The following is a 25,023-nucleotide window of genomic DNA, read 5'->3' as shown; positions in this document are numbered from 1 at the left end:
GCCCTCACGCGAGCCCCCTTTTGGCAGGGCCCGTAGGGCTCGGTAAACTAGGGCACAGGGCGCCTTGATAAAAGGGGGCTGGAGGCCTTGGAAGAAGGACTCCAGTGAATAGTCGCTGTATATACGTAGACCTATTGTGCTTACTGAATACGAGATCTTCCTGTCTCCTGACCTGGTTCCCTGGACTCCCGTGAGACCTTGGGCTTACGCTTTACAATTCTATTCACTCTACCCATATCCAGCCTACTGGGTCAGGATGGCAAAAACGGATTACTCGAGCGACCTCTGGGGGGGCGACACCAGCGACCGAGGCGACTGAGCCAGCTCTAAGAGCTACACCCGTGGAAGTCAGCCACTCTACAGCAGACTGGGGCGAGAGCATGGCCTCGAAGTTGGCTGACCTTTGGAAACGAATGGACAACTAAAGGGCTTACATCAATACCATGGAGGAGGCCCTAGAGCTATTCCGAAGGACGCACGGCGACGACTACAACGCCTACCCTTGTTACGATTACAGCTCACAGCTTGTCACAGCTTGTTACGGTTGTTACGGTTGTTACCGTTGTTACGGTTGTTACGGTTGTTACAGTTGTTACGGTTGTTACGGTTATTACGGTTATTACAGTTGTTATGGGGATTACGGGTGTAGCCTTAGCCACAAGGTTACAACTGCTAAGCAGACAACTGTATGTTATGAGGAATAGCCTCACCTTCCTTCCTTCTTCTTCTTCTTCTCTCTTTAGATTCAATCTAGATTACTTTTACTGGACTGGCATCATCACCTCTATGACCATCGTAACAACCCTGAGGCTGTACAGAATTTTGCAAAGAAGCAAGCCCTGATCAAAGAAGAGGGTCGTCAAAAGAGGCGACACCAGGATACTGAAGATGAGTGGGAGGACCCTCGCCAGGAGGGGCTGGAAATGGACACTGTTTCCACGGTATCGATGGAAACCACGCCGGCCCAAAGACCAATAGGAAGGGTCAAGGAACCTAAGATATACAAGGGCGAATCAACCTGAGAGCTCAACGAGTTCATGGCCTTAATCCGTGCCATCTTCCGATACCAACCAAGGGTGTTTCCAACCGAGCAATTGAAGGTGGCCTTCGCTGCCCAATACCTAGAGGGAGACCCTATGAAGGAGTGGGATAACCGGTGCGCCTCCCAAGAAGAGGGATATATAGACCCCTTAGACATCGCTGGATTTAAGGAGTTTCTTCAAGACCTCCATGTCGATCCAGCCAACCGACAGCACACTGCGGCCTTGAAATACAACGCGGCCAACCAGAGAAAAGGACAGAGCATCCGCAAGTTTGTGGCCTATCTTGAGGACCTCGAATGAGAGATGGAACCCTATACCGAGTTGCAAAGGACCACCCACCTCTTGACAAAGATTCACCCAGAGATGAGGCAGCGCCTCCTCGAGGGGGGGTACGCAGAACGTTTTACCACCCATAGGGACGCTGTTGTCAATATCCCAGCAATGCTGGAAATGACGAACCGGTGGGCGACAGAGAAGACCCCTACTCTCGACAAGGACAACCAGAAAGGAGGAAGAGTTCCTTCCGGGGTGGTTTTTCCCACCGAAGTGTCATACTGACATTCGTTGCACTCAGTTTGCTATCAAACTCAAGAGCAAACTTAGAAATCTCCTCCTCAAACCTACAAGTCACTATACATATTTTGGCTTGTCACACCAACAACAAGAGCAATACTACTCAACGATTGCTACAATCCTCTATGATACATTACACGTCATTGCTCCTTAGTTACTGGGCTGATATGACCACATAGCATATCTCTACAACCCTCTATGATTCATTACATGACATCACTCCTTAGTTACTGGGCTAATATTACACATGACATATCTCTACCAACTAGAGGCCTAGGAACATGAACGATAGCTCTAGAAGCTTCTACAACCCTCTATGATTCATTACACGTCATCGCTCCTTAGTTACCCACAAGATTGGTTAAGTTATGACATAATTTGTCTTAGGGGTACTCTGACCTTGGACCTCCTTTTCACTTCCTATAGGCTAGGAACCCAAGAGATGGTTCTATGGGATTCTCTTACGTTCACTACATGATTAGCAAGCTAGTTGTGGGTCGCACTTGATTTCTAATACATTTACCAAGCCTGGTTAGTCATGGAAAGTCATGGAAAATGAGAGAACTACACTCCTTTGGCATAAATAGGATTGCCCTTTCCTTAAGAAAGGGCAAGCAGGCAATACAGTAAATAGACTATCACATACTTCCACGTCTTTTACAAGCTTCCAAGCATTCATCTTGTTACTCCTTGTTTCTGAAAAGTCAGTGAGGAGTTAACCTCTGACTTACCCCTGAGTTCTCAGACTCAACATTTGTTGCAACTTGTCTAAACCACTTCACCACATCATACACCTGATTGCTGCGTTGTGGAATAGTCTAAGCTACAACCCTTTGGCTCTGTTTCCTAAGACAGTGTGTTGTCTTAGTAAATTCATCCCTTCCTTGGGTGGCTAGATTCTCATATCTGGTGCACCCAACATTACACGAAGGGGCAACTTCGCCAGCAGCAGGGGCTCCTCGAGCCTCAACACCAGGGGAGAGGATGCCCTCCTGGTATAAGCACCGCCAACAAGACCAACAGTCGATGAGAGGGAGAACCCTTATGCAAGGTAGGGATACAAGGTCGACCCCGTTTGGGAACTGCTATAACTGTGGCAAAACGGGCCACTTCTCCAAGGAATGCCGAAGCCCACGCCAACACACAGGTTTGGGCGTAAGGAAGCTTGACACCCACACCAAAGAAGAAGGGTGACTCCCACTTGAGCCTTGGAAACTCAGGGCGCTAAGGAGGATGGACATCAAGGTAGAGGTGCAGGTAGGCCCTAAATGGCACAAGGTGAAAGCCCTCCTCAATTCAGGATCTGACGTGTCCACCATCCACCCTCTGTTTGCCAAGGAGAGGGGTTTGGAGTGCCGAGATAAGGCACCACCACAGGCAAGAGCAGTTGACGGAAAGGAGGTTGAGATATACGGATGTAATGGTGGGTGCACCAGATGTGAGAATCTAGCCACCCAAGGAAGGGATGATTTTACTAAGACAACACACTGTCTTAGGAAACAGAGCCAAAGGGTTGTAGCTTAGACTATTCCACAATGCAGCAATCAGGTGTATGATGTAGTGGAGTGGTTTAGACAAGTTGTATAAATGTTGAGTCTGAGAACTCAGGGATAAGGGATAAGTCAGAGGTTAGCACCTCACTGACTTTTCAAAAACAAGGAGTAACAAGATCAATGCTTGGAAGCTTGGAAAAGACGTGGAAGTATGTGATAGTCAATTTACTGTATTGTCTGCTTGCCCTTTCTTCAAGAAAGGGCAATCCTATTTATGCTAAAGGAGTGTAGTTCTCTTATTTTCGAAGACTTTCCATAACTAACCAGGCTTGGTAACTGTAGTCAATGTAAGAGATTCCCATAGAACCATCTCCTAGGTTCCTAGCCTATAGGAAGTGAAAGGAGGTCCAAGGTCAGAGTACCCCTATAGACAAATTATGTCATAACTTAACCAATCTTGTGGGTAACTAAGGAGCGATGATGTTTAATGAATCATAGAGGGTTGTAGAAGCTTTTGGAGCTATCGTTCATGTTCCTAGGCCTCTAGTTGATAGAGATATGTCATGTGTAATATTAGCCCAGTAACTAAGGAGTGATGTCATGTAATGAATCATAGAGGGTTGTAGAGATATGCTATGTGGTCATATCGGCCCAGTAACTAAGGAGCAATGACGTGTAATGTATCATAGAGGATTGTAGCAATCGTTGAGTAGTATTGCTCTTGTTGTTGGTGTGACAAGCCAAAATATGTATAGTGACTTGTAGGTTTGAGGAGGAGATTTCTAAGTTTGCTCTTGAGTTTGATAGCAAACTGAGTGCAACGAATGTCAGTATGACAACGGAGCAGCCACCACCCAGGTCCGAGCTAGGGACCACTTCCAAAGGGAGTGTGTTGTCGCCCAGACCCTTCTTTCCATGGACACCCCAGGCATAGACATTATCCTTGGTATGGATTGGATGGCACAGGTCAACCCACAGATCGACTGGTGCGAACAGACCTGGTGCCAGCCTTTCGACATTACGAGAGCCGAGGTGACGGATATTGAGGAGTGGGAGGAAGATGATACTGCCTTCATCTTGGCCTTGAGCATGGACGACAACACGCCCACTAAATGCCCAAAGGAGTACGAGGCGTATATTGACGTTTTCTCTGAGGAAAAGGCAGAAGACCTGCCAGAACTAGGAAGGAAGACCCATGCCATCGATACTGGGACCCAAGAACTACCGTATGGGCCAGTATATAACCTATCAGAAACGGAGCTGGCCACGCTCCGCAAATACCTCGACAAGAGCGAGAAGAAGGGTTGGATCCGAAGGAGTGTAAGCCCTGCAGGCGCAGCCATTCTGTTAGTCCAGAAGAAGGACGGTAGCCTACGTCTCTGTGTAGACTACAGGGGCTTAAATAAGATCACCGTAAAGAATCGACACCCGCTGCCACTAATCACGGAGACCTTGGATCGGCTCCAAGGGGCGAGGTGCTTCACGAAGCTTGATATAAGGAATGCCTACCACTGTATCCGCATTCGTCCAGGTGGCGAGTGGAAGACAGCATTCTGTACTCGATACGGGCACTTTGAGTACAGGGTGATGCCTTTCGGATTGGCCAATGCACCCGCAACTTTTTAAGCATACATGAATGAGACCCTACAAGGGCTGGTTGACACTGTATGTGTCGTATACCTTGATGATATCCTCATCTACTCCCAAAAGGAGGAGGAACACGCTGACCATGTGCGAGAGGTCCTAGGACGCCTATGCGAGGCAAACCTATATGTGAAGCTCTCGAAATGCGAGTTCAATGCCAAGAAGGTAGGCTTCCTTGGGTACATCATCACAACGGAAGGAGTTGCTATGGAGGACGACCAGGTTGCTGCAATAGCTGGATGGCCTATACCTAGGACCCACCGAGAGGTCCAGGTATTCCTTGGCTTTGCCAACTTCTACTGGCGTTTTGTCAAGCAATACTCCTCCGTTGTGGCCCCAATGATAGGCCTTAAGAAAGGGGCCAAGGCAGGTAAACAGACAGGCCCATTCGTCTGGGGTGTGGAACAGCAAGGCACCTTCGACCAGCTGAAGGAAGCCTTCACTACAGCCCCAACGTTGGTTCATTTCGATCCTAGCCGCAGAATTACGCTTGAGACCAATTCGTCAGGGTTTGGCCTGGCTGGGAACCTCTCCCAATTAATAGAAGAGCCAGGCAAGAAGGCTGAGTGGCACCCTGTGGCCTTCTACAGCAAGAAGCTGGAACCAGCTAAGCTCAATTATGAGACCCACGACCAGAAAATTCTGGCGATCGTGAGGTCCTTCGAACAGTGGAGGCATTATTTTGAAGGGAGCCAATACCCTATCGAGGTCCTTACGGATGGATCATAATAACCTCAAGTATTTCATGGAAACCACCGCCCTCACAAGGAGGCAAGCGCAGTGGGCGCAGGCATTATCGGCCTGTGATTTCCATATGCCTACATGGTGTAACGCTGACTTCTAAACGATAGAAGACACAGAGGTTCTCTTGCGTAAAGGTTTACTTATCAGAGGAGGCAGGGGATCAGACACAAAGGCTTCAAGTAACACGTTACTAGTATATAACAAATACTGTATTGAGTTGAGCACGAAGCTCCTATCTAAGGAAATACTATCTACTTATATAGTGGCGTCGTGCCTAGTGGACTCTTGGGAACTCACTCGAGTCCTCGGAGTCCTGGACTCTTAGGACTCTTCTCATCATCCTGCGAGTCCATCACGTGCCTAGTGGACTCCTGGGAACTCACTCGAGTCCTCGGAGTCCTGGACTCTTAGGACTCTTCTCATCATCCTGCGAGTCCGTCACGTGATACTTTCGGAACTACTATTCCCCGCTGCCCCTCCAGGTACCAGGGCCGGTCTCATGCGACCTCCCTCCTTCCTGTCCTGTAGTTGGCCAGCCTTCTTGTTCCGTCGTAACACATGGCTGGAAAGACGAACCCGGCAGACGGGCCGTCAAGAAGACCAGATTATGAGGTCGAAGGGGTAGCCAGAACGTGATGCTGCCTACCCTTCAGAATACCCTCCGCAAGGCCATGAAGGCTGGAGGAACCCCGCAGGTAAGTGGGGTGACAATGAGCCCACAGGGCCCTCAAGAAGAGGATATCGACCCACAGAGTATGGGTGAAAGCGCCAGCGGCGCCAGACCGGACAGAAACCACAATACGGACACCAAGAGTTCAGGTTCTGTTGTCCCTCGGGTCATAGTGACAGCTATGGCACAGGGAGAGGGTGCCTACAGTGCTGCGACCGAACCTCTGACAGACTTGATCAAAACCCTTCAGGCGGCTGACAAGCTTGCTGTTAAGAGGGCCAAGGATGCAGGAACGGCGCGAGCAGAGGACCCTCCAGGATGGAGAGTAGACGATGCAGGCATCCTATGCTTCCAGGGAGTGGTATACGTACCTCCCAACCAGGCAGTGAGGATGGAAATCTTCAAGATTTGCCATGACGACCCACTGGCTGATTTTGGATATAAGAAAACCCAAGAGTTGATCCAGGAATGGGGGGCCCCAAAACAAGGAGTGGCCGCGGCAACCAACAACAACAACAAAGGGGGGTCACGGGACCACCTAGCTTGGTGCGCGCCTCGATAACCCTCCACCTATCCTGAGCAAACAGCCGAAACAATCACGCGAAGCATACGATCTAGCAATCGGCCTCTCCGCTCAGAATTGGGGACAATTCCCCTAAAGGGGGAGGTAATTGTAAGGAAGGCGTCACGTGCCCTCATGCGAGCCCCCTTTCGGCAGGGCCCGTAGGGCTCAGTAAACTAGGGCACAGGGCGCCTGGATAAAAGGGGGCTGGAGGCCTTGGAAGAAGGACTCCAGTGAATAGTCAGTGTATATACGTAGACCTATTGTGCTTACTGAATATGAGACCTTCCTGCCTCCTGACCTGGTTCCCTGGATTCCTGTGAGACCTTGGGCTTACGCTTTACATGGAGCCTAGAAGCAAGAACGCCTCCGGAAGAAGAGGGTAAAAGCCTGTCAAAAAGCTGGCAATCCAATTCCTCTCGAGGATCAAGATCCAATTCCAGATCTAGAGGCAGAGAGCGAAAGTGAGAGTGGGAGTGGGAGTGGGAGTGGGAGTGGGAGTGAGGGCCAGTTTGAGTGGGACGGATATGAGAATTACGAGTAGTTGATCAATTTAAGTACCTTATCATATAAATTACTATGTAGTGGTACCTACAAATTTTGGTGGTTGCGAATGCCACACGCTCCCCCAAGTCCTCGAGGTTGGAAGGCATATCGGAGGTAGGGGATAGCGAGGGAGTGCTGGAGGTGGGAGTAATGATGATGTGACTAAATTGAGCTAGATCTCGAGGAGTTTCTTCGCGGTCTGGTCTCCAAATATCAGGTAGAGTGGCTGTTCATCATGTCACAACCTGCATGGCGTGAAGGGAGGATGGGGATGGGGATGGGGATGGGGATCTACTTTTTGGACTCCGACCCTATGCAATAGGGTCGGTTCCGACGATTACAGAGTATATATTAGAGATGAGTCACGTGCTACAGTCCAATGATAGTTGTACTAGCGGTAGTATAATATAGCGTAGTATAGCGTAGTATAGCATATTATAGCGTAGTATAGCGTAGTATAGCATATTATAGCGTAGTATAGCGTAGTATAGCATATTATAGCGTAGTATAGCATAGTATAGCGTATTATAGCGTATTATAAGACACCAATCGCCTGGTTGTATTGTGGCTTTCTGGCATTTCTGGCATTCTGGCATTTCTGGCATTTCTGGCATTTCTGGCATTTCTGGCATTTCTGGCATTTCTGGCATTTCTGTGGCGCCACATGGTGTAACTCGTGCATAACAGTTATCGCTCACCGCTAACAGCACCGGAGCTAGACCGACCGGCAGAATATATCCACCTGGGGAACCTCCGTCATACATAGTCCAATCGATGGCCATTCTCCCATTCAAATGCATATAGAACAAAGATAAATAATTGATTCTGTAACCTTTATTACTAAATAAGGGAATTCAGCTTCACATATACAGCACACCAGTGTCATTTTTTGCCCATCCACATTGCCCCACAAGTATTGGGCTGGGAAAGTCCACTGAGGCGCAAAGCCTGGGCAAACTCAAAAAGATTTCGGTCTGCCCGCCCAAGCAGAAATCCCGCTAGCGACGCTCACTGCTCCCTCAAATACCAGAGGCATTCCTCTCCCAATACTCTCTTTATTCTTACAACTTCTCAGCAAACAAAAGATCTGGAAATCTTGGCGACTCACTCAGCCCGTAAGCTCTTGTCTGGGCGGTCCACTCTTTGCCAAGTTCATAGCGGTCCCGCTAAGAGCCAAGATCCTCGGTTTTCTGCGCTCCACATTGGCGCCATTCGACCTGAATGCACCCTTTACAAATACGACGCTCGCTGAGGAGGAATTTGTAGCTTAGGACTACACAAGCATACCTAAGCTTCGGGATACTGTTCGAAACGCGCGCGACAAGAAGTTCTCCAAAGGACTTGGCGAGTCCAAAGCAAGGTGCCATTCCCCGGCACAAGCCGACAAATTCGAGACATCGAAGCCTTCGGAGGCTTGACCTTGACTCAGAATGGCCTGGGAGCATCTGTCGATCAACAAGCCCCATTTGGTGTATATCATCTTAGGGGGCTTCACATCTCTGTTTATGTTATGTTCGTCTTTTATCAAAGAGAGACTATACATAGGCGAGGCGACTGTCGCCACCCTCTGCGGCATCATCTTTGGCCCGCATGCCGCCAACCTCATTGACCCCAGCACATGGGGAAATGTCGATCAAATAACCCTCGAATTCTCACGAATCGTCCTCGTGGTCCAATGTTTCGCCATCGGCGTCGAATTGCCGAAATACTACATGGAGAAGCATTGGAGGTCCGTCACCTTCCTCCTCATACCCGTTATGACCTTTGGATGGCTCATTACGAGTCTTTTCATTTGGTGGATGGTTCCTACGCTGAACTGGCTCGAGAGTTTGGTCGTGGCCTCCTGTGTCACTGCCACAGATCCCGTCCTGGCCTCTTCGGTCGTTGGTAAGGGAAAGTTTGCCAAGCGCGTACCTAAGCATTTGCGTGATCTTCTGTCCGCTGAATCTGGATGTAACGATGGCATGGCCTTCCCTTTCGTCTACCTAGGGCTTTACATCATCCATTACCAGTCCCAGCCCTCGCAAGTTGCGTTCCATTGGATCGTTATCTCGGTCCTGTACGAATGTGTTTTCGGCGCGATATACGGCTTTATCATCGGATACATTGGTAGACGAGGAATCCGATGGGCCGAGAAGCACGACTTAGTTGATAGAGAGTCCTTCCTAGTGTTTTATTTTGTCCTGGCACTCTTCTGTGCTGGATCGGGTAGCATGTTAGGCGTGGACGACCTGCTTGTTGGCTTCGCTGCCGGTGTAGGCTTCTCTAACGATGGATGGTTTACACAGAAAACAGAAGAGTCCCATGTGTCCAACGTCATTGATTTGCTTCTCAATTTGGCGTATTTTGTCTATTTTGGCACTATCATTCCTTGGGATCAGTTCAACTCTCCCGAGCTTGGAACTGCCGCGTGGAAACTGGTTATTATTGCGTTGTTTGTCGTTTTCTTCCGGCGCATACCGATTATGTTAGCACTCAAACCATTTATACCCGACATAAAAAGTTGGCGAGAAGCGCTGTTTGCGGGTCACTTTGGCCCTATTGGAGTTGGAGCTATTTTCATTGCCATTCTCGCGCGAGCAGATTTGGAGACGGGTTCTACGACGCCTTTGGCAGTGCTCCCAGCAGAGGGCACACCACATTATCATCTCATCGCCTTGATATGGCCGATCGTGACGTTCCTCGTTATCACCTCTATTATCATCCACGGATCCTCAATTGCTGTTTTCACTCTCGGAAAACACATCAATACGTTAACGCTGACGATGTCATACACGACTGCCAATGAAGAAGGACCGTCTTGGATGAATAGATTGCCCCGAATTTCATCACAGTCCAAGTCAATGTCCAAAATGTCGGATACTGATCTCGAAGATATCAAGATGGAAGATCTCCCACCGGGGGCGCTTCCACCTGTTGGTGTTCCAGGAGCTTTCCTTAGACGTCAAAAGGAAGAAGATACGGGCAAATCAAATGTTCGAAGTTCATCTATCATGCCTAGGCGAAGGAAGAAGTCCAAATGGGACGGATACGGACCAGGAGGCCCTGTCAGCCAGTCTGCTATCGCGCCACAGCCTCGCAACCAAAGCCAAAACACATCTGCAACCTTGACGCCAGAGTCTACAAGCCATGAAGGCGAAGGAGAAGGCGAGGAGAGGGGCGAAAGAGAAATTGGAAAGGTTCAGCACGATGAGGAAATGGAAGAGATTATGCACCATGGCGAGGAGGAGGAACGCCCAGAACAGCACAGGTCCCATCCCCACACATATGAAGCTTATCAAGAGGGCGATCACATTATAATCGAAAATGAAGATGGCGACGTTCTCTCGGTCGAACAATCTCCTCCGGAAGAGGGTAAGGAAGAGAAGCTCGGCGAATTCGAGGAGAAAGCAAAGGAAACCGTTGAGCATCCCGGGACTGGCTACAAGCAGTTCAGGAAGAAGATTGGCGAGTGGAGGCATCGTGATGAAGGCGAAGAGCAGAAGTCCAAGCAGAAATCCAAACGCGGCCCGGCACTGGCTTACCAGTTCGGTAACACTGTAAGTTCATGAAGCATACTCGATTAATACACATTTTACTAACTCTCTCAGATTATTGTTGAAGATGAAGATGGCGAAGTCGTCAAGAAGTATGATCTTCCGTCTCATAGAGACAATAAAAAGGGTGAAGCAGGCGCCGCGAAACCAAAAGCTCCTCGTAAGGACAAGGCAGGGGAAGAGGCAGGCGCCCAAGAGGGCGAGAGCTCCGAGGCTCAACAGACTGGACAAAGCAAACTGATCCAAGGTCTCAACAAGTGGAGTGGCTTCAATGCAATCAAGGATACCCAAATCTTCGACTCTTTCAAGGAAAACAAGGATGACTACAAGGACGACGAGCACATCCGATTTACCATCGGCAGCGCCGGCCGCCGTCTCACCAAGGAAGACTTCCTCAACGAGATCCGCTCCCTAGACCCTAAGGGTCGCGCAGCTGTGCTCGATAGGTCTGATGCACCGCCCGCAATGAAGGATCTCGCGCGCAGAGACGCAGATGCCAGCATCCCCGGCTCAAACCGCCTCTTCAGCGCAAAGAACGTGCAATCCGGCGCTTCCGCAGCCGCAGCCAAAGTTGTCGGCGCCGCGATGTCAGGCGCCCATGCTCCGAAACTCGAGGAGCTGGACGGAGCGGCAAGCAGCAGCAGCCGTAGCAGCGAGGACGCCGAGGAGCACCGCGCAGTGGCTATGAAACAAAGAGCGCTGTTCGCGCACGCACAAGATTCCGAGGACCGCGGGGCAGGCTTGCCGGGTAGGACGGGTGTCATCGCGTCAGCGGGCTCTCCTTCGGGTGAAGTCCCGGAATCAGCAGCTGAGCGAAGGCGCCGCGAGCAAGCCCTCAAGGGGGTAGATTATGACGATGTTCCCGCCCGAAAGTTCCCCGTGGCTACCCCCGCCGATAAGCGCAGAGAGTCTGCTACGATGGCGAGGAGAAATTTGGTCGCCGGAGCGACGAGGGATGATTCCGAGACACCTGCGGAGTGGAGGCGTCGTATTGCAGCGCTAGGACACAGCGAGGAGCAAGAGGGCGATGAGGATGAGGCGTACCCGACGGTGCCGACGCTGCAGAGCCAGTCGACTATGAGCGGGAGGAGTCGCGGGATCCGCTTTGCGGAGGACCCGGTGAGAGGACGCAAGTGAGTGAGTGGTTACGACGTACACATACCAACATAGATTTGAAATTTTCGGGTAAAAAACCTTGGGTTTTTTTGTTACGATTTTCTTGGGGGATCTAAGGATCTAAGGAATTCGGGCGGTTTGCTTCTTTTTTGGGCTGGGCTAGGCTTTTATTCGGGGAATTTTGGGAGAGCCCCAGAATGGATGCTGGCTTGTTAATAGATTTGTGGTTTTTTAAACGGGTTCTCATCGACGGAACTGCAGTTGCAGAGGTAATGAGTGCTTGTATGGGAATGTGGGGGTTATGACTATATGGGAGCGGCTCTTTGGTGGGTGGGGTGGGTTTTCGGGATTCTTGGAACTGGTTTGGGGGGACTACGGACTACCTCTGACAGTTGTGGCAAGATGGGCGAGAAAGAATCTCGATGGGCTGAGGGGGGGGCTAATAGTTAATGTCTTTCTACTGAATCATAAGGAACAGATACCAATTTCAAAGGATTACCTCAAATCTTCAAATGCCCCCTAACTCGTTCGTGACTTGCAGGATTTCCAATTCACCTCACAAAAAGTCGCCCATAACTCACCATCCCCCGGTCATTGAAAAAGAGTTCTATTAATGGTATCATGAGTCCGTATTCGAAAAAGCTATGCTAAAGGCACTACAAATACAATACACCTCCCCCCCAAGTTCTACAGCCGCAAACGCCGAGTCTCGGATGCTCGTATCAGCACCCTCGTTTCCCTCCCGCAGCCTACTTGTTGCGACACCTGCGCTATGCTAATAAGCCTATTTCCCTAGCAAGCACAATCATCAGCATCATGATATTTGCCACCATTTCACACTCTCTCCTTCCCAAGTTTTGCCCAATTAGTTCATACATGAATATAAACCGCCTGCATGCTACCCCAAAGCCAATCAAGGACCCGCCCATCCACCCGCAACATCGACCCACTCGGCCATGCAGCTTCCCTCCTTCCCTTCCACATCCACAATGTCCGTATCGCAGCGGCATCGGCATCCGACGCCGTTCTCCTTCGGGTCGTCCCAGCTGTCCCAGTACTCGTCTTCCTCGCGCCTCTTGCGTGGGTTCGTAGTCGTCATCTCGGGCCACGGGTCGCGCTTCAGCTGCCGTGCTGGCGCATTGGCAGGGCAGTGCTGGATAGTCGTGTGGCGGTACCCGAAGTCGCGGAAATAATGGACTTGGCTCGGGGAAAGGAGGGCGCCAGCGGCCAGGGAGTGGATAGGTGCGTCGCCCCACTGTAGAGTGTGTTAGCAGATACTCTGTTACAAAATTAGGGGTCGGGGAGATGTACCCTCTCCATCCAGAAACCGCCGCTGCGGTCCATCATCTGAAAGAAGTCCTCGTACTCCTTGCTCCTGAACCAGCTGAGGCTTGCAATCTCGAAATTCGACCAGAAATGGCACATGTTGTATTTCTCGCCTTCCATGGCTTCGGGGTCAACATCAGGTAATGATGAGCCCTTGCGGAGAATCGGTTCTGGAATTGGAGGCTTGTAGCCTAGCGAATCTTCTGGGCGTTTCTTCTTCGGTCCCTCTAGGTCAGGCTCGACGAACATCTCCCAGAGCCCCTTGGACTTGATGTTGTTAGTTCTCATATACGCAGATGCATATCGGAAGATATTGGGAACAGTCTCCTTCAATTCCTTCACGGCGATGGTAAACCCGTATGTCTTGTTATTTTCGATCATCTTTTGGAACGGGTCACTACAGTCGTTAGTTTAACCCATCAACTATGGTATAGAACGCTTACTAAGTGATATCACAGAAGTACTTGATCTCTGGCTCAAGGCGCCAGTACCACTCGTACTTTTGCAGCAATTCATGCTTGTAAAAGAATCTATTTTAATTAGTGACATTCCATTTCAAAGGGTCTACTTGTCTGGACATACCCAGAGTAGAATCTGCACATGGAATGGTAGCTCTCCATGCCACCATACATAATTGCGGCGTCGCCTTGCTTTGCAATTCCCTCCTTCGCAACCCTTGGATCTATCCAATCCGGGAAGCCCCACATGCTCGAGTCGATTTTCCCAAACTCTACTGACGAACTGGTATAGTTCTGGACGGTCTCCTTGAAAGTTGAGTTGAAGTCGCCGTCGTTGAGAAAGACGTATGGGTAATGATACCATCTGTTGAAATGACGTTCGATAGACTTGATCGATTGGATAACCCCCTCCAACTCCTTATTTCTTGCCAAAACGACGAATGCGGCATTAGCCCTTGGCTTCGTGGTATCCGGAATATCGCATCCTGTCACAAACACCTTGTCGTACTTCTCGCTAATTTTCCTGTAAATACATTAGCTATGAGCCCGAGCCATCGCAGAGATCCACAAGCCATACCTTATAGTTGGCGGTCCCCCAGCAGGCATTAATAACCCCCTCCCCAGCGACGACGGGTGCTGCACAAACAAAACCAGGATGCAAATAACGACCATGAAGGGAAATAAAAGCACGACGCCGAGAGGTACGGAAACGGCGGAATTCCCTTTTAACCGCAGGGGGCGTCTGATAACTCGCCGTACAACCTCCATAGCTGCGAAGACTGAACCTAGATGAATTGGAACCGTACAGCCTCTCTCTTTGCTTCTAAAGAGGCGGGTATAGGGACCTGAAGGATACCTATGATGGTTGCTCGGTGCGCAGATAATGTGTAAATAGCTGCAATTATGTCTGGGCAGTTTCGTATAGCGACTCCTGTTTCGGGGTCTAGAAGCGGGGAAATGATGGCTAAACTATCGTAGTGAAGGCGTTGTGAATTTGAATTCCGAATTTGGGCGTTTTCTATGGCGATCAGGCGGCGTGAGGTCTCCTGGGAGTTACTGGCTTGTTGGTCTAGGATCCGTTGAAATAGTCAGCTGTGCTCCGCAAGCGTGGTCTGAATTTGCCCGGCTTGCTGGATGGGCTCTAGATTATCAAGACGTGGGATCTCTTCGTTGATAGTGTTCACGTCCTCTGCTATTCTGTTGAAGGCAGCGGAGACACTCTCGAGGTTCGGGGGCAAATTGTTAGGATCCATGAAAAAAGGAGTGGCTGAAGGGAAACAAAAATCCCTTCGCCCTTGTGATGGCGTTTGAACGCGTCGAGAATCGGGAGAGGGAGTTGGTTCCAAGAGTGGCGCAGACTCGACGCTCTTCTTGGGAAACTATGACAAGCGACTCGCGCGTTGTTATGTCATGAGATGAGACAGATATATGTGGCCCTCAGGGTCGATTGAACGTCTTGGCTGGTGAGAACTGACGAGATCTTGGTATGGGAGAAATATATGGGGAACGAATTCTCTTAAGATGCCATTCTACTCCTGTCTATCGTTGCGCGGAATATAGTGTCGAGGATTGGTAGAACGTTCGTGAGTCCCTCCCTGTTGAGTAGGAAGGTCCAATTCGAGCCACGAACCCAGAATAGGGAAGGAGACACCACAATTTAGTTGCACACCGCCCTGTTAATTAACAATTCTGCCGTAATTTAGCCCCTCCAATACATCTAATCACGTGCACTACTCTTCACCAACAGCACGGTGTTTCTAGATTCAGCCTCGACGACCCCGCCTTGGCACTATCACAGCCAATTAACAATCCTCTGTCGACATGTCCCCCAAAATCACTTCCAAAAAGTCTCTCATACGACTCCTCTCTCCCGCCCTTCCTCCAGCGCCTCCGTGCCGACAACACTGGGGGCTCCACAGCCGTACCACGCCCCAAGCGCGCCCCAAACCCTGACGCTGACGAGGAGGATGAGCCGGTCTATGTAGACGAAGAGGGGGCAGCTCTCGATGATGATGAGCTACACAGTTTAGGTGTGACGAAAAAGGGCGCAAAGAAAGGCGAGGAAATTGCGGAGGAGGCCAAGCCAGAGGCGGTGGGAGAGCCCGAGAGCGAAAGAGGAGAAGATTGCCGCAATTGGGGCAGCGAGGAAACGAAAAGGTTGGGAAGGTTGTAGGGGCGCCAGAGCAGGAAGAAGGGAAAGTCAGTGATGCCCCCGGGAAAGATAAACAGGCGCCGCCACAGAAGAAAAAGAAGGTCAAGAAGGTGAAGCTGAGCTTTGGGGATGATGAGTGAGGACCAGATGGACTAACGTAGGTCGTGGTGTAATGGGTATAATGGCGTAATGTATAGTCGGGTTGGGGCCCCCCATAAAACCAAGCAGCTGCGTACATTTATTAAACCAGCCGACTACTAATCGTTGGTTCTCAAACCACCGCCTGGAGGCGGTTGGCGAAAGCGAACTGGGACGCGAAAGCGATTGTGGGACACTTCGGGAGCGGACTCACGACGCGACACGACCGACCATGAACATGACCGACAACGAGCACAACTACAACCACAACTATGCCGGTAGTTGAAGTAAATAAAAATGAAGCTCTTTTAAATGCCATTGAATTTTTAAATGAAAACCCAACAGAGAAGAGTGCTACAGTAGCACGGATGTACAGAGTAAACCCAAGTACGCTCCGGACTATACGACTACGACAACGACGCGCATCACCACAACGCACCGCTGTGCCACGCGGAGGCCAGAACAGAGTACTGTCTGATGTACAAGTTACAGCTATACAAAGATACATCCAACGCTCGTACGAAAATGGGTACGGTGCAACTAAGCCTATGGTGTTCAGTGCCATCTGCCAACTACGTGCAGCAGAAACTCCAACACGTGCACCACCATCACAACGGTGGTTCCAGACATGGATTAAGACACAACAACACAACTTCCATACAATAAAAACCCGGCCAATTGAAGCAGCACGGGTTGCATCTCATGAAGTATCAGCTATTAAAGAATGGTTTTATGAATTTAAAGATGTGTGTAATCAACTAGATATTACTGCAGGTGATATCTACAACTTTGATGAAGTTGGATTCCGTGTAGGAATGAGCACCGGTGAACATGTGTTGGTACCATCTGCAGTAAAGGAGGTAAGTTGTTTCTACTTATCTTACTTTATATTATTCTAATATTTATAGCTTTATATACAAGCTCCAGAGAACAGACAAAGTCTTACAGTTATAGAGACAATTTCAGCTGCTGGCATTGCACTTCCACCGTTCCTTATTATACAAGGAAAATTACACATGGAAAGTTGGTACCATGACAATCTACACGGTGATGAGAAAGTTGCAGTATCCGATTCCGGATATACAAACTCTGAGCTTGCAATGGAATATCTACAGCATTTTATTCAACATACACCGTCTATAAGAACGAAATTGTTAATAATGGACTCTCATGTCTCACATGAAGTTCCAGAGTTTATAATACTTGCACATCAACACAATATACACTTACATGTGTTTCCGTCTCATCTTACGCATATTCTACAACCGCTAGATGTTACTGTGTTTGCACAATATAAACATTGGCACCGACGTGCAATTCAACAAGCAATCCAGAATTTTGATACAGATTATAATGTTATATCTTTCTTTAGAGACTTGTCTACTATCCGTAAGCAGACATTTACAAAGGGTAACTGTATCAAGTCTTTTAGAGATGCAGGTATTTGGCCACCTAACTATGAAAAGATTCAAGAGAAGGTTGCTATATATGCAAAACCAGAAGTTTTAGAAACACCACAACGCGCATTTCAAGCAAGTTATGATCTTTCAACATGGAGTCAAACATTTGATAAGATCCTTAGTTCACCGTCACGGCAAAAGTGGGCATCTTCTTATACTGAAATCCAAACTCAGTTAACAGAGGCTGAGCTGTTCCAGTCAGAGCTTGTACAAATTACTACTATTATGACTGAGCAACGACAGCGGAAGGTTAGAAGTCGGAAATCTATTCAAAAAGGCGGTGCTATTACAGTTGAACATGCACGGCAAAGGATTTATGAGAAGAAGGTAAAGGAGCAACTTTTAGAAGAAGCACGGGAGAAAAGAGAGAGAACACGCATGGTGAACGTTGAGCGTAAGATGCAGCTCCGTGCTGGCATCGATGCACGGAAGGCAGAACGTACACGGAAAAAGGACCTACATGAATTTCAAAAAAGTAACCCAGACACGGAGCCACCAATTGGCTTACGTACAGAAATCATTGACCCGGACGTTACACAGAAGAAACGTGAGGAGGAGGAGGAGGCGGACCGACTGTTAGCCATCGAGGAGAGTGGGTACGTGAACTTTGCAGGCTTGGACTACGACATGATTCACGATGCAAGTGACGGTGGCTGTGATGATCAATCACTGCCTGACAATATTGATCCAAATCTTTTTTAATTATTTAATTCTATAACTTATATATATTTACACATTGTTACGTTGTCAGTCGTGTTCATGGTCGGTCGTGTCGCGTCGCGAGTCCGCTCCCGAAGTGTCCCACAATCGCTTTCGCGTCCCAGTTCGCTTTCGCCAACCGCCTCCAGGCGGTGGTTTGAGAACCAACGATTACCACCTCTACTACTCTAGAATGACCCGGAAAAGGAGTATAAAGGCTCTAGAACGCGAAATCGAAATCCAGAAAGCAGTAGTAGCTATTAAATGAAATTAGTATATATCAATTTACGCAGCTGCAAATGAGCTAGGGCTACCATATGAGTCGCACTGACGTCGCGTAAATGGGGGCATACACGAGCAAGTGCGTCAACAACAACAGCACCTGTCAACAAATCAAGAACAAATCCTTTTAAAGTGGATTAAGCAGCTTACAAGCAGTGGCTATGCTCCTAGCCACCGGATTTTAAGAGAGGTAGTGTCATACTGACATTCGTTGCACTCAGTTTGCTATCAAACTCAAGAGCAAACTTAGAAATCTCCTCCTCAAACCTACAAGTCACCATACATATCTTGGCTTATCACACCAACAACAGAAGCAATACTACTCAACGATTGCTGCAAACTCTTCTACTACATCTGTTTATGCTACATACATCACGGCATATCATTTGAACACTCATTGAACAAGTTATTAAGAAAATCTCCTCCTTAAGGGGGTGGGCCAATACTACCACATGGCATATCTCTACCAACTAGAGGCCTAGGAACATGAACGATAGCTCTAGAAGCTTCTACAACCCTCTATGATTCATTACACGTCATCGCTCCTTAGTTACCCACAAGATTGGTTAAGTTATGACATAATTTGTCTATAGGGTACTCTGACCTTGGACCTCCTTTTCACTTCCTATAGGCTAGGAACCCAAGAGATGGTTCTATGGGATTCTCTTACGTTCACTACATGATTAGCAAGCTAGTTGTGGGTCGCACTTGATTTCTAATACATTTACCAAGCCTGGTTAGTCATGGAAAGTCATGGAAAATGAGAGAACTACACTCCTTTGGCATAAATAGGATTGCCCTTTCCTTAAGAAAGGGCAAGCAGGCAATACAGTAAATCGACTAGCACATACTTCTACGTCTTTTCCAAGCTTCCAAGCATTGATCTTGTTATTCTCTGTTTTTGAAAAGTCAGTGAGGTGCTAACCTCTGACTTACCCCTGAGTTCTCAGACTCAACATTTGTTGCAACTTGTCTAAACCACTTCACCACATCATACACCTGATTGCTGCGTTGTGGAATAGTCTAAGCTACAACCCTTTGGCTCTGTTTCCTAAGACAGTGTGTTGTCTTAGTAAATTCATCCCTTCCTTGGGTGGCTAGATTCTCATATCTGGTGCACCCACCATTACACCTTGCCTGCTTCAAGCTTCAACTATTTCTATAGCAGCACTTCGATACTACAATGGAGGATGACCAAGCTCCTACAACTACTGCTGAACAGCAGATGCAACAACTGTTTGCCTTTATACAAACTATAGCAAACAAACTTGAGAATTTGGAAAACACCTTTCAAGCCAACACTTCAGCAACACAATCTTCAACTCAGACACATCATACAGAGCTTCCCACAGCTCCTCTGGCTATTTCAAGTACCCCAGGTGCACTTCCTAAAGTGCAAACACCAGATTTATACCATGGAGACAGGAGGAAGTTGAAGGGATTTCTTATGCAACTGGACATCTACTTCACCCTCAGGCCTCATCAGTTCACCTCAGACATTCAGAAGATCTATTTCGCTGCCAGCTACCTCCGTGGATCTGCATTCAACTTCTTTGAGCCATATCTTAGAAGACTTAGTGGCAACAACCAAAATACCACTACACCTTTGATTACCTCTTATGACCAGTTTCAAGAGGAACTTACCAGGACCTTTGGAGACATCAACGAAACTGCTACAGCAGAAAGAGAGCTACAGAAGCTATGTCAAAAGACCTCTGCTGCTCAGTATACAACAGAATTTAGGAGAATCACTTCTCACTTGACTTGGAATGAAGAAGCCTTAGTCTTCACTTACTACCAAGGGCTCAAGAGCTCTATTAAGGATGAACTCAGCAAAGAAGAACGCCCTACAACACTTCAAACGCTTATAGAGAAAGCTGTCAGACTTGATGATAGGCTTTTTGAAAGAAGAAAGGAGAAGAACCAAGACTGGCATCCAACAAGAAATTTCAACAATTACACCTCTACACCAACTGCTAAGGACTCAGCACCTGAACCTATGGACTTAGACGCCTCTATAAAGAGATCTACAGCAAATCCAGCACCTCAGCCTACAGGATACCCTCAAAAACTGAAAAGGGGTAAACTTACCCCTCAAGAAAGAAAACACAGAATGGACAACAACCTTTGTTTATACTGTGGCAAAGGGGGACACAGAATTCAGGAGTGCTATTCAGCACGGGGGAGTGCTGATTCAAAACATATAGCAGCCTCAGACACAGTCACAACTGCTATTCCTGAAAAACTTGAAAAATCCCTAGCAGGCACAACTTCAACTGAGACTATAACTTCTCCCCTAGACAACAAAGATGTGTCGATGGTGCTTTCTCAGAGTCTCACACACCTGTTAATCCCTATTCAACTCCATTTCAAACAACAGGTGTTGTCTACAAGGGCTATGATAGACTCAGGGGCAACAGGCAACTTTATATCTCAAGACCTCATCTTGACACACCAGTTACCTACAATTCCCAAACGCACTCCAGAGTTGCTCCGAGTCATTGATGGAACTCCTATCAGTTCAGGTTCCATTACCTGCAACACCCCAGTACTCAAACTTGAGATTCCCCTAGGAAAATCAACATTTTCAGACACCATCTCTTTAGATGTTATACCAATGAAGTACCCAGTTATCCTAGGTCTTCCATGGCTTCAAAGGCATGATCCAACTATCAATTGGAAGCATTTATCGCTTGGGTTTAGCTCAAATCCTGAGCTCAATACTGAAAAAACCCTTCAAGCCTCAGTTACCCCTATTCAGGTCCAAGACTCAAACTTGTCCCAGATCAAGGATTTTGACCAAACTATGGACGATATATCATCTCTGATATGGGTTAAACCTTTCCAACCTGTCCTGGAGATAGCAGCTACTTCAGATTTGGAGAAATCATCTCAGGAGGTCATTTTGCCTTTAGCATACCAAGACTACCAACATCTTTTTGACAAGGCAAAGGCATCAATTCTGCCAAAGCACCAGCCTTATGACCATGAGATACCACTCGCAGAAGGCTCAATGCCTCCCTACGGCCCTATCTACTCTCTATCTGAATTAGAGCTGAAAACTCTCAGAGAATACCTAGATGAGAACCTTAGTTCTGGCTTTATCAGACCTTCTTCCTCACCAGCAGGAGCTCCCATTCTCTTTGTCAAGAAGAAAGATGGCTCCTTGCGTCTCTGTGTTGATTATAGGGGCCTTAATGCAGTCACTGTTAAAAACAGATATGCTTTACCCCTTATCCCTGAGCTCATAGATAGGCTCTCTTCAGCAAGGATCTTTACCAAGTTAGATCTCAGGGGAGCTTATAACCTGATACGCATCAAGGAAGGTGATGAGTGGAAGACAGCATTCAGAACACGCTATGGTCATTTTGAATACCAGGTAATGCCTTTTGGGCTTGCCAATGCACCTGCTTCTTTCCAAGCTCTCATGAATGATATTCTAAGACCTTACTTGGATATCTTTGTTGTTGTCTACTTAGACGACATTCTTATATACTCTTTAGACACTCAAGAGCATGTTCTACATGTTAGACAAGTCTTAGAGAAGCTATCTCAAGCACAACTCTTTTGCAAACTTGAGAAATGTCTTTTCCATATGTCTCAAGTTGATTTCTTGGGACATAGAATTTCAACAGAAGGCATTCAGATGGACCCTGAAAAGACAAAAGCAGTACAAACGTGGCCTATTCCTTCCAGCATTAAAGAGGTTCAGTCTTTCCTTGGGTTTGCCAACTATTACAGGAGGTTTATACCAAGATATACATCCTTGGCTTTACCCCTTACTCAATTACTTCACAAGGACACTTTGTATCACTGGGATAAGACACAGCAAGATGCTTTCGATGCTCTTAAAGGAGAATTTAAAGAAGGGAAAATGTTACTACACTTTAACCCCTTGAAACCTGCCACTCTTGAGACAGATGCCTCAGATTTTGCCATTTCTGGAATCTTATACCAAGCTCCAAAAGACAAACAAGAAGAGCTACAGCCTGTGGCATTTTACTCAAGAAAGCTATCAGCAGCTGAACAAAACTATCCCATTACAGACAAGGAACTGCTTGCCATAGTATGTTCTCTAAAGCATTGGAGATGCTACCTTGAAGGGGCAAACTATCCTATCACTATTTACAGTGACCATTCAAACCTCTTGACCTTTACAACCACTAAACAGCTCAATAGACGACAAGCAAGGTGGTCTGAACAACTAGGAGGTTTTGACTTTGTTATAAAACATGTCTCAGGGGCCAAGAATCAAAGAGCAGATCTCCTCTCAAGAAGACATGACTACCAAGATTCTGCTAAAACTAGCAATACAAAGGCTCTGCTAGACTCAGCAAAGCTTATAGCAGCATCTTTAAGCAACCCTAGTACTACAGAGGACTTAGGGGTAAACTTATCCCCTCAAGACCAAGTTGCCCCCATTACCTCTTCTCAGGAACCAGAGACCTTTAAAGACTATACACCCTCAGCAACACTTCTTAAAGCATTCAAAGATGCTTACAACCATGATCCCTTTGCGAAAAGAACTTTGGAATACCTCCAGAAGAAAGGTTCCTCTCTTGAGAAAGTTGGACTACAGAATTTCTCAAAAAATCAGCATGGACTTCTCTTATTCAAGAACTATATCTATGTCCCAAGGGATAAACGATTACAGCTACACCTCCTACAGCAGTTCCATGATGCTCCAGCTGCAGGGCACTTTGGCTTTGCAAAAACTTATGAACTTCTAACAAGAAAGTTCTACTGGCCTAGTCTAAGGACTACTCTTCAAGACTATATATCTTCTTGCACTACTTGCAACTTGAACAAGCCTACACGGCAAAAGCCCTATGGCCTCTTGCAGCCTCTACCTATACCAGAACGCCCATGGGACTCCATATCCATTGACTTTATAGTCAAGTTGCCTCCTTCTATCCCAAAAGGGGGTGCTACCCCTTATGACTCTATCCTTGTGGTGGTAGAAAGGCTCACAAAAATGGCACACTTTGAGCCTTGCAATGAGACTATCACAGCTTCTGAACTTGCGTGGCTATTCCTCAAGGTGGTCTTTAAATATCATGGAATTCCTGGACACTGGATCTCAGATAGGGGAGCAGTTTTCACTTCAAACTTTTTTAAGGAGTTCTCTAAACTCTTAAACATGGAACAACGCTTCTCTACAGCTTATCACCCTCAAACAGATGGCCAGACAGAGAGAGTCAACTCTGTACTTGAACAATATCTAAGAATTTATACAAACTATGCTCAAGACAACTGGGCAGATCTTCTCCATCTTGCAGAATTTGCTTACAACAACACAGTCTCTAACACCACAAAAGAGACACCTTTCTATGCAAACTATGGTTATCACCCTAGGTTTGAAGTGGCAGAACTGAATTGTCCTGAAAATTTCAAAAACCCTTCTGCTACTGAAAGAATCATCTACCTTAAGGGCCTCCAGGACTATCTCAAGGTTCAAATACAGCGTGCACAAGACGAGCAGGCTCAGGCCTTTAACAGGGGGGTGGTTGCACCACAATTCAAAGTTGGTGATCAAGTCTTTTTGTCTAGAAGACATATCACAACTACTAGACCTTCAGACAAACTTGATACTAAAAGACTTGGACCTTTTAAGATCACAAGGACTATTGGCAAGAATGCTTTCGAGCTTGCATTACCACCTACTTGGACTATCCATAATGTCTTCCATGCATCTCTCTTGTCTAAGGCACAAGAAAGTTCCTTAAGACCACTTCAGTCTCCTCCACCTCCTGTTCTGATCTTGGATCAACCAGAATATGAAGTAGAGTCTATCCTTGACAAAAAGACACTTAGAGGTCAGGACTACTTCCTCGTTAAGTGGAAAGGCTATCCTACAAGTGACAACACTTGGGAGCCTAAGAGAAATCTAAAAAATGCATCTAAGCTCATTCTAGAATTTCTTTCTAAGAAAGCCACCTGGCTAAAGGGCAAGCAGACAGCCCACAAACGTCCTTAAAAGGGGGATCATGTCATACTGACATTCGTTGCACTCAGTTTGCTATCAAACTCAAGAGCAAACTTAGAAATCTCCTCCTCAAACCTACAAGTCACCATACATATCTTGGCTTATCACACCAACAACAGAAGCAATACTACTCAACGATTGCTGCAAACTCTTCTACTACATCTGTTTATGCTACATACATCACGGCATATCATTTGAACACTCATTGAACAAGTTATTAAGAAAATCTCCTCCTTAAGGGGGTGGGCCAATACTACCACATGGCATATATCTACCAACTAGAGGCCTAGGAACATGAACGATAGCTCTAGAAGCTTCTACAACCCTCTATGATTCATTACACGTCATCGCTCCTTAGTTACCCACAAGATTGGTTAAGTTATGACATAATTTATCTATAGGTACTCTGACCTTGGACCTCCTTTTCACTTCCTATAGGCTAGGAACCCAAGAGATGGTTCTATGGGATTCTCTTACGTTCACTACATGATTAGCAAGCTAGTTGTGGGTCGCACTTGATTTCTAATACATTTACCAAGCCTGGTTAGTCATGGAAAGTCATGGAAAATGAGAGAACTACACTCCTTTGGCATAA

General features: G+C 47.3%; 3 protein-coding genes across 3 annotated transcripts; 2 read left to right on the top strand and 1 right to left on the bottom strand.

The window, feature by feature from the left end:
* Positions 1 to 8,337: 8,337 nt before the first annotated feature.
* On the top strand, positions 8,338 to 12,429 carry VC83_05673 (uncharacterized protein). Its single transcript, XM_024469289.1, has 2 exons — positions 8,338 to 10,814; positions 10,866 to 12,429. The coding sequence occupies exons 1-2, from the start codon at positions 8,706 to 8,708 to the stop codon at positions 11,946 to 11,948; spliced, it is 3,192 nt and encodes a 1,063-aa protein (XP_024322980.1). The 5' UTR covers positions 8,338 to 8,705; the 3' UTR covers positions 11,949 to 12,429.
* A 111-nt stretch (positions 12,430 to 12,540) lies between these two features.
* On the bottom strand, positions 12,541 to 15,470 carry KTR5_2 (alpha-1,2-mannosyltransferase (Kre5)). Its single transcript, XM_024469288.1, has 5 exons — positions 14,289 to 15,470; positions 13,836 to 14,234; positions 13,697 to 13,783; positions 13,239 to 13,650; positions 12,541 to 13,182 (listed from the first exon to the last, which is right to left on the bottom strand). The coding sequence occupies exons 1-5, from the start codon at positions 14,477 to 14,479 to the stop codon at positions 12,841 to 12,843; spliced, it is 1,431 nt and encodes a 476-aa protein (XP_024322981.1). The 5' UTR covers positions 14,480 to 15,470; the 3' UTR covers positions 12,541 to 12,840.
* On the top strand, positions 15,012 to 16,003 carry VC83_05671 (uncharacterized protein; the record flags this gene model as incomplete). The annotated part of the gene is made up of 3 exons (XM_024469287.1): positions 15,012 to 15,046; positions 15,560 to 15,803; positions 15,854 to 16,003. 3 exons carry the CDS (start codon positions 15,012 to 15,014, stop codon positions 16,001 to 16,003), a joined length of 429 nt encoding a protein of 142 aa, XP_024322978.1.
* Between the last annotated feature and the right edge of the window lie 9,020 nt (positions 16,004 to 25,023).

This window comes from Pseudogymnoascus destructans (genome assembly GCF_001641265.1).
Source record: "Pseudogymnoascus destructans isolate 20631-21 unplaced genomic scaffold scaffold_14, whole genome shotgun sequence".
Lineage (NCBI taxonomy): Eukaryota > Fungi > Ascomycota > Leotiomycetes > Thelebolales > Thelebolaceae > Pseudogymnoascus > Pseudogymnoascus destructans.
The sequence above is the reverse complement of the archived record's forward strand: the minus strand, read 5'-3'. Positions and strand labels throughout refer to the sequence as shown.